The 9,862-nt window shown below is 40.7% G+C and overlaps 1 protein-coding gene across 3 annotated transcripts in view; it reads right to left on the bottom strand.

Annotated features, from left to right (window-relative positions):
* Positions 1 to 6,282: 6,282 nt before the first annotated feature.
* macir (macrophage immunometabolism regulator) overlaps positions 6,283 to 9,862 on the bottom strand; it is a 42,345-nt gene continuing 38,765 nt past the window's right edge. For 2 of the 3 annotated variants that reach the window (XM_038733537.1, XM_038733538.1), the window contains one exon: positions 6,283 to 8,722. In XM_038733537.1, the coding sequence (XP_038589465.1) occupies positions 8,062 to 8,715 (654 nt within the window). In that variant the 5' untranslated portion in view covers positions 8,716 to 8,722 and the 3' untranslated portion in view covers positions 6,283 to 8,061. Of the gene's footprint in view, positions 8,723 to 8,923; positions 8,943 to 9,862 lie in introns of those variants that run through there. The other variant, XM_038733536.1, reaches the window with a different exon arrangement.

Raw genomic sequence — 9,862 nt, 5'->3', positions numbered from 1 at the left:
TCCAGAGGTGTGTGATAGGCTCTGTTGTGCGCTGTACATGTGTGATGTACGGCATCAAGTGTGTGCCAAACACCTTACACACCACAGGCGATAGTGACGCTGGGGAGAATTGTGTTTCTTGTAAATTACATGACCCTAGTGTTGAACTTTACAGACTCTTGAGATTATGAAGAAAGCTGCTGTTTCTCACTTCCCCACATTGTGTGAGCCAGCTGTGTGTTAACCAAACGGCTAACAAGCAGCCTGAGCTTGCTGCAAAGCTGCACATCCTCTCTCCCCTTGTCCCCCTCCCTGACATGGTCAGGTGGCTGGCCTGAGCCCACATGTACGCCTCTCCCGCCCTCTTTCCTTGCCGGTCGAGTGGCGCGGCATTGAGCCAGGGGAGTGGCATAACACAGACAGGCTGCAGCTGGCCGGATGGCTTTCATGCAGTCTGGCTCCGATGCCACAAGCAAAATATTTCCTCCTTGGTCCTGTCTCTACAAAGTCAGTGGCTGCCGTCACACCGCATGGACCGGCTGCAGCTGGCCGTGCAGCCTTCATGCAGCCTGGCTCTGTGTCGCAGGCAGACTATTTCCTCTGTTGCCTGTCCCTGCCCTTCTGGGGGGAGCAGCATGGTAATGGGCTCACGGGTGTGGCTGCCCCATCTCGTGCAGGTGACTGTGTCTGCCTCTGCCTCCCTCCCCCCACCGGGGATGCGGTACAGCAGTGGACCCACAAGGGCAACTATGTTACCACAAGTGGTTCCTCCGCCACACACGGGAGGACACCCAAACAGACTCCTCTCACTGTGTGTGAAGGTCTCTCACGATGTGGCCCGCGCCCCCCAAGCGGAGCGTAGAGGGCCCTGGTGGGGTGAGTACTTGCTCGCCTCCCCTGGTGGCCATGCCTTGCCGTTAGATTGACTCGCACATGCCCACATGTGTTGGCGCCCATTACCCTCCCTTCCCCCACGCCAAGTTTTAAGCTCTCCTGTTTGGTGGAGCACGGAGGTTGCTGCCTGACAGGCTCCCCCACGCCCGGCATCCCCCCCCATACCGTGACGGCGGCAAGGGCAGCAGAGTGGCTTCCCTTCAGCGCCACCAGGGTGCCACATCAGCAGATCCGACCACTTTCTGAGCGCTAGACGGCGCCTGATCGCTTCTCCTCTGTCTGGGGGTTCGAATCTGGCCTACTGGAGGGGGCTCTCTCTGTCGGTCGGGGTTCCTCTGGCAGGGTCACCTCCTATATCTCAGTCTTCACAGACGGCCCTCGCCCAGATGAGTGGCCCCTCCATCCCGATCTGTCCCCTCCGGACGGCATCAGGGCACACTCCACGAGAGGTGTCTCGTCCTCTGTGACGTTGCACGGTGGGATGACGGTGGACAACATCTGCACGGCGGCTCCCTGGTTGTCCCCGTGCTCTTTCATCTATTTCTACCTGTGAGATGTCTTGTTTCTCGCTGACTCACTACACTATAGTGTATTGGCTAAGTGATTTTCCCTTGTGAGTGTGCTGTGTGCCTTCTCCCATGTGACGGTGGGGGGGGGGTAACCACTGCTCGCGCTGGCCCTGCTCTGCGCGCAGCTGATGCGGTCGCTGTCATGACGCAGCTTGCTTCTGTACAGCTGCTGGGTCACCCATCCAGTTCCCCGACCGTTACACATGGGTCGGGCCCCTGCCTACCATGTCACGCCATCGGTGCTTGTGCGCACGCCGACAACAATGCTGCGGACAGTGGGTTGGGTCATTTATGGCTCTGGGCAGGTGGGTTTTGTGCTTGGTGGTACCGTATGAACCAGTGAGGCGTGGACTCATCCTGCTTCGCCTCTAACCCAATAGCAATAGCTTAGGGAAAAGCCTATATGAAATAGAACGATAGTTACATACTGTAAGTTGAAGGCCTCACTGGACATTGGTTCTCAGTACTAAAGAAAAGGCATTTTGGGAGCCGAAGGCCAAGCCTCACCGTATATACTGTATATACAAGGTGCGGACGTAGGAGAGGCCTTCACTGTGGGTGGGCGTAGACAACTTTTCTCAGTGCCACGTAAGCACACGGAGCGGTAAACTCAATAGCGATAGCCTTAGAGGGCTGCGCCTATACTCATAGAATCTGGAGTTACAGAACGTAACTACCGTTTTATTATTTCGAACATTCCACATTCACAAGAAGAAATTGGCCAACTGACATTAAGAATACAAATGCTTTTAAGACTAATTATATGTTTGACAAATGTCTTATGTACGGATGATACAGTATTTTGAATTTGCTTTACTCTAGTATTTTTTTGTGTTTTGTCTTCTTGTCTTTCATTTTTTCTTTACTGTGTACATGTTACCCTGATATTGACATTTCACTTTGTGTATACTGTTATGTGTTCTCTAAAATAAAAAAATAACTTACAATTGAGCTATAAATATTTACTCAGAAGTATTGATCCTTTTCTTTGGTACTATACCACATAGGACATGTACTGTGTGGTAAATGTGTGGTAAATCTATGGTATAGTACCATAAGGCATGTTCTGTGTGGTAATTGTGTGGTATTGTACCATAGGACATGTACTGTGTGGTTGATTAGTTATTAGCATTATTGGCCATCCTCTTTTCAGGCATTTCCAGTTACCAATTATCTAATTGTCAATAAATGAGTAATTCTTTTGGAACCACGTCTCTGTCATTATTACATAGAGGTACTTCAGTAAACTTTTCTCATTTCAATTTCAATTTACAAAATTCAGTTTCAAGGTCACAGACAGTTAAAGGTCCTTCAGGAAGAGCAATCGAGAGCAGATCAAGCATGCATTCTTTCCAACAGCCAGCATAGGGGGGGGGGCTCCACTGAAAAAACAAGTCCAGTACCATCAGTAATACTGGCAAAATCAGCTTTGTGAGTTAAGCTAAGTGATAGGACTAATCGGAATTCTTTATATTGTTTGTTGTATAGAGTGAGACTACAGCTATTCAAGGTATGTTTTCAATTTGCATATTTCTGTTGAATCATTCAAGAGCATGTTGACTTGATGCTTTTTATACTGCATAGTTTTGAAAGACTTTAGTTAAGACCAAATTAATTACTGCAAAATACAAAAGAAATGAATCTGCCTGATTGTTATATAAGGTGTGTATGCAGTCAATTGCTGGCTTGCTAATCAGACATATTGGGGATAAAAAACATACTACATTGATTATGTACTGGAGCCAACAACATTTCACAGTGGATATTTTAGACCTAGGAGGGATAGTGTACTGTTTTAGAAAAGTGCATTAGTCCAGCTGTGACTGAGATTTTATAATGAATATGTTTATTCAGCAATAAAAGTCTCATAAATTTCTCAAGAAAACTGTAGATCTATTACAGAATTAAGTGCAAACATTTTTCAATGTAGGCTCTGTTAAAGGCTATAAATATATACGAGATGGTTACCATTAAGGTTAGCCTCTTTGTGTTGCTGAGACATAGCAAACGGTGGCGTTTCATACAGATGGTGAAGGGTACCTTTAGCGTAAAATAATTACGCTTTGTTTTTTTCTTAGGTATGTCAATTATTTTACCTTTCAAATGCCAGAGTACACGCAAGATTTTGAATAGTACCGTAAAAGAAGACAGTTCTGCAGGATAGCAGCACATTTGAGGTAAGTACACTATATTTCTTGAGAATTACATGTACTATGTATCACAACAATGTTTTGCTGTTAAAATCAATTTGGTTACATTTGCACTTTAATGTGTTGCTGTGGTTCATATGCATGAACAAACATTGGCCAAAATGTAGCTCCTTCTAACTTAACTTATGTTGACAACAAGCGGGAAACTTCTGGTCTGAGACGTGAATCCAATGCAGAAGTCCCTTAAACCTGCATTCAATTGAACGGCCAGCAGGGGGCGAATCTTCTGTGCCAATCAATATTTGTAGATGCACCCGGTGAGAAGCCCACTGAACCTGATGACTATGCAGGAATAAATGACAGCAGCAGCAGGAACCTCACAGTTCAACCATTGCCTACATTTGCTGCACCTAAAGGTCCCCAAGGTAGATTATTCATCAACGCCAAATGTTTTTAACCCACCATGTAGCAATATGTGAATTACTTGTCTCAAAGTTTCTCCGGTGTTTGAGTAAAGTTTCCCCCTAAGCCCTTTGGTTGTCAAAAATAAAGTGCAATATAAATGTAATCATCACCATTGTTACTTTTTTATTGTTTACTGATTAAGAAAGCGTTATAGAGTCAGTATAGACAGAAGGAATCATAACAGCCACCAGTAACTCCTAACATTTTGGCATGTGAGTATTGTATGAAGACAGGCTTTGAAAAAAAAAAGTGTGCTTTTAAGTGTGTGGGGGGCACTGATGAGCATACACTGCAGCCTTTCTTTTATAATGATCCTCATAATTCGATTGTTTGTGTTCTGCATTGCGAAGATGAACCAGACATTGCTGACACTCCTCACTGTGGTCACTGACACCCAAGTGAAGTGGCTGTGGATGGATTTGTCTGTTACAAACTCCTGAAAGCGCTTCTAAACTGTCCGTCTATATGCTCAGTAAGCTTGCAGTAAACATAGCTTACAGCTAGAGATATTCAAAACAAAGGTTTTTTATATTGTTCCATTACTTCGTCTACCTCACAATTAGCACTTCTTATTTTAAACAACTGTTATTAGCTATCTTTATTTGCTTTTTATTTATTTTAATTTATTGGTAATTTTTTTCTTACTCTGCATTTAAAGCTCCCTTTTATATTATTTAAGTAAAAGTGCTACTGATAGAAAAAAAATAATGCATATTCGCTTTTTCCACAAAACAGACTGCAGGTAGTAAAAGGAAAGTTTGTTTAGCTCAAAGGACTTTGCTCAAGGGATTCAAGTCATTATCACTTTACACCAAAACATTTCATTTAGTATCTGTAAATAGGGAATGTTTAACATTATTGCATAAAAGAATGAAAACAAATAATCATCAAATCAAATCATCATAATCAAAATTGTTGCTGGATTATCAATGTTATTATCAATGTCAATTACTTAAATAGTCTATTCAGCTTTATGCATGATGTGCCTTACCAGAAAGAGAATTTTTTCCCATCTGATGGAAACAAGTTTCACTGGGACATATATTGTTTCTGTGAAATGTAGAAATGACAGATGTTTAAAGTTTTGATACTGACTGTTCAATAAAGAAAACTTGAATTGTAATAATGGAGTTGTATTCGTATTTTTGAGGACTACGATCTGAAAATTTTGTACATTTTAAGTTAACTAGTAGTTTTGTTCAGTGAGTTTCCATTAGTATCTGAATCTAGCACAATTAATTGTTTTAATTTTCCCCAGAGTATAAATTGTGCACAATTACATTTACTGAGTAAAGAATTAGTCAGTGGAATAAAATTTTAATAAGCACCAGTGAATCAATGTAATTTAGTATGCAGAAATTAAAAGTTTTAAAAAATGAAAATTTATTCTTACCACTAATTTTGACGTAATAAGTTTCCACAAATATTTTGAGTATTCTGAAATTATTCGGGTTTACAGTGTAGGTTCCCGGTTTAAATCCCATTCATGAACAAATCCATTTTTGGCGGGGGATAATGGCACACCATCCTTTCTTGGTGTTTCGTTGATAGGCCCAAGACACTTCCAGAGGGCTCAGTGGTGACACGTGGTGTCCCACTGACTACAGTCCTATCCATAAATGTATAAAAAAAATTAATAATATAATGTATTCAAAACCCCATGTGTAGGATTTGTCCATTTCTGACTCTGGTGACAAAGTATCAAAAAAAGAAACTGGGGCAGACATGTACGCCTCACAAGCAACTAGGGGGTTAAGTATCTTGCTCAAGAACACAATGATGGATGGTTCACAGTAGGATTCAAACCCGGGTCTCTCCCACTAGAGGCATATATCTTATCCACTATATCATTACCACCCCACGAACACTGAAATTAATTCGCTCAAAGTAACAAAGTAATGCTGTTGTTTTAAATTTCAGTTTTAATTTTGCATTCTACAGGCCTATTCAATTCAAGTAACATTTTGTGAACTTTGTTATATATTGTATAGTAATGTTGTATATAAGAATGTGTTAAACAATTCTTATATACAACATGTATACTGCTAATAAATAACTAGTTGCCTTTTCATGATGCCCCTAGCTCCATGGCTTCCCAAAAAGGACCACAATGGAAATAAGCCATCTGGCTTTATTGTGTTTTCATCCTTTTGATGGTATTTGTAGTTGGGACATCTCTTGCTGGAGGCGCCCTTTTGTATTTACTTTGATCAATAAAGAAGTTCAACACTCCTCAACCAATTTTACTCAGATTGTTTAACAACAATTTAAAAGGTGCCATCATCACATAAAAATTCGACACGGGCTTCAAATGTTACACATTCATAAAATAAACTGAATTCTCTATTGCTTTGGTGTAATAGAAAACACAGAAGTTCTGACATCACAATTCCCTTTCAGAGCGGAACAACAAATTGTGCAAAAACACAATGGGTGTAGAGATTTTTCCACAGAACTGTAAGTGTTCACATGGCTTTGCTTATGTACTATATTGCAGTGGTTACTGTGAACAGCTAATTGGTGTCATGGTGGTGACAATTTCAAGTTTCCAGAGATAGTCTGTAGTAGATGTCCAACAGAAAACTAATTTTCTGCAGTAGAGGCATCGGGAACATACACACTTACTAAAAAGACACAGCTCCACAAATTGTTGTACACCCATTATCACTGTAAAAAAGATGCACCAATATGGTTTTCTAAAGCCAACATATTTCCAACCACTTTGCCAACAATTACCAATAAACAGATGCAAAACAGTACTGTACAGTAAGTGATTCTCCACTCATGCATATCTGTCTGCGTTGTTCATGGGAACTCTTACCCTCCATTGGTTTTGTGGATGCTATTGCAGAAGTGTTTTTAGACGTTTCAACAGATGTTTTCTTATCCCCTACCATGTAAACTGGTCACTGCTGTTACCAGCATGAATTAATGCTGACTAAATTTGCCATTCTCTGGTCAAGCTACTTGCCACATTTAAAACTTATGGACTGATGGATAGTAAGGAGTCTATCTTAACACAATATGCTTAATATGCCATACGTACTTAATGTACATATATGCAATACATAAAGAGTTGTCATTATTTATCCGGTCCATACTGGTGATTGTCCTTGTGTGACTTGAAGTTCAGCTGAAGCAAAAACTTTGCAGTCTATGTTACACAGATTGGAAATGGAATCTCTCCCTCACCCTTACATAGTAGTCACTTTAAGCAGGGATCATTTTAGGGCATCCTGGAACTGACAATGTAATCCTAAAGTTCCTGGTTCGTGTCCAGTCGGGGGACATTGCTACATGTCATTCATCCTCTCTCTATCTCACTCTGACACCTCTCTAATAATAATAATAATAATGCTAGCTATCAAGACAAGGCATGTTAGGAAAAAATACTTTAATTTTTTTTTTTTTTTTTTTTTTAAAGACATCACTTTAGCACCAGTATGGACAGAGGGAATGATAACAGCAACCAAGGACTATTTAAATGTACATAAGGCATGTGAGTATTGTATTAAGATGGACTTTAATAAAACAGTTGACACAGTTGTATGTAGTGCCATAACAGGAATAAAATCTGACAAAACCTCCACTAACACAACTCCTCATAGATAAATGAAAAAACTATTAATGGGCTGATTAAAGTGGTGCATTTTAAAGATGATGCAGTGTGTGATGTGCTTTAATCAGCTGTAAGTTGATATATCAATGCATCTCTGACCAGTAAAAACACACAACACTGTCAATAATAGGTTCACCAATTATTGCTAAATTTATATAAGTCACATGTTTAAACCCCAACAACCTCATTACAATGTGTACACATAACGTTTCTTCAAAACATTATGTGTACAGGTGAAGGTAAAACCCCCAGTTAATAATATAACAAGATTCTCAGGCTGCCTTCTTAATTGCTTTTAAAATGAGTAGAAAGATTTCAAACAAGAAATAGCACCTAAATTCCCAAAGGGGTGAAAGATGCCTAAAAAAGGCCTTCCACTGTGCTTTCATTTCTTTTTTCGGGTAAACATGCGCTCCCCTCGCAGGGTGAGGTGCTGCAGTTGGTGCTGTAACACCTCAGTGTCTGGTGACTCTTTGATACTTATTTTGTCCAGGTTAAGGTATTCCAGAGACTTGGAGTGGGTCGTCTTCCCTTTAAGCAGACAGAGGGGTAGTGGAGCATGCAGACCTCTCCCAGACTCCCCATGGGCCAGTGATCGGAGGAAGGTATCACTCGAGCTGGGCATACGCCTTCGTTTCCGCCCGTTGGCAGCAGGAATATCGTAGGGTTGGTAGTAGCGACTTTTGCTTTTTAAGACTCGTGAAGATCGGTGGATACCCAAGTCCACAGACTTTGGGACAGTGCTCTGGACAGAACTGGATATAGCCTCTGATACAGAACCCTTCTCTGGAGTTCCTTCTGACCACTTGTGGGCAATCTTGAGCAGCTCCTCACCAGTGGTGAAGCCCACCAGATAGTTTGAGTCCATGTGGAGGATCTGGTATCCTGCAACAGTACCTCGGATGGGTGAACATGGAGTGCTGGCACAGCGAGGTCTCTCCGCTTCTGGTGTCAGTGTAGCTTTGATCTCAGCTGCAGGAAGAATGGAGACATGTGCCCTAGGCACTCCACTGATATCCATTTCCATCCTTACAGACATAACCTGACTGATGAAAGGTAGAGAAAAAAAAACAGCACTTAAGTCACTCTTGTATCCAGGATCAAGACAGCAGTTACACCAAACACAAACACTCAGGGGCCATATTCACTAAATATCTTAAGGCACTCCTAAATGGCTGGGTCAGTCCTTACTTAAACACTGATCCAACAGTAAGTCACAAACCATCAAAACAATTGAACAGGTGTACCTAATAGTGTAGGAGTAGTTATTTTGAAGTTGGCAAGACAACACACAGTAGGATCTGGAAAAGATCATATATAAGCCAAGATTATGAACTTTAATTTACCACTGCAGAAAAAATAACAATGCATCAAAGTCAATGTTGCTGCCAATCATTGACTCATCCCAGCCCCTGATAATAATAATAATAATAATAAATAATAATAATAAAATACTCCTTGACTTGTATTTTATAGAAATTATTTTGTTTTTTGTACAATATAAAAACAATGGCATTTGATATGTATATTTTAGTCTGAAGTAGCTTAAAAAGACTGACTCGTTTAAAGTGGAAAAAAATATTAATTTATGATATTTCTACAGCAGTTTTTGGGAAGGAGACATTTTTTGTCACGAGGGACAAATACGTTTTTTTTTTTTTTTTTTTAAAGGAACTCTTAGAGGAAAATAGGAACAACCCCAGGTTTCTTTTCAGCACTGTAGCCAGGCTGACAGAGAGTCACAGCTCTATTGAGCCAAGTATTCCCATAGCTCTCAGTAGTTACGACTTCATGAGCTTCTTTAATGATAAAATTCTAACTATTAGAAACAAAATTCACCAAGACCTGCCCTCAACTGGCACCGACTTATCTCTTAACTCAGGAACCTTAGAAACAGCTGTAAAACCAGATATACAGTGGGTACGGAAAGTATTCAGACCCCTTTAAATTTTTCACTCTTTGTTTCATTGCAGCCATTTTCCAAAAATCAAAAAAGTTCATTTTATTTCTCAGTAATGTACACTCAGCACCCCATCTTGACAGAAAAAAACAGAAATGTAGAAATTTTGCAAATTTATTAAAAAAGAAAAACTGAAATATCACATGGTCATAAGTATTCAGACCCTTTGCCCTTTACACTCATATTTAACTCAGGTGCTGTCGATTTCTTCTGATCATCCTTGAGA

The sequence above is a fragment of the Micropterus salmoides genome, unplaced genomic scaffold, assembly GCF_014851395.1.
Source record: "Micropterus salmoides isolate LMB-PRFRI ecotype aquatic unplaced genomic scaffold, ASM1485139v1 Ms_hic_scaffold_20, whole genome shotgun sequence".
Classification (NCBI taxonomy): Eukaryota; Metazoa; Chordata; class Actinopteri; order Centrarchiformes; family Centrarchidae; genus Micropterus; species Micropterus salmoides.
This window is presented reverse-complemented; position numbering and strand designations above follow the sequence as displayed.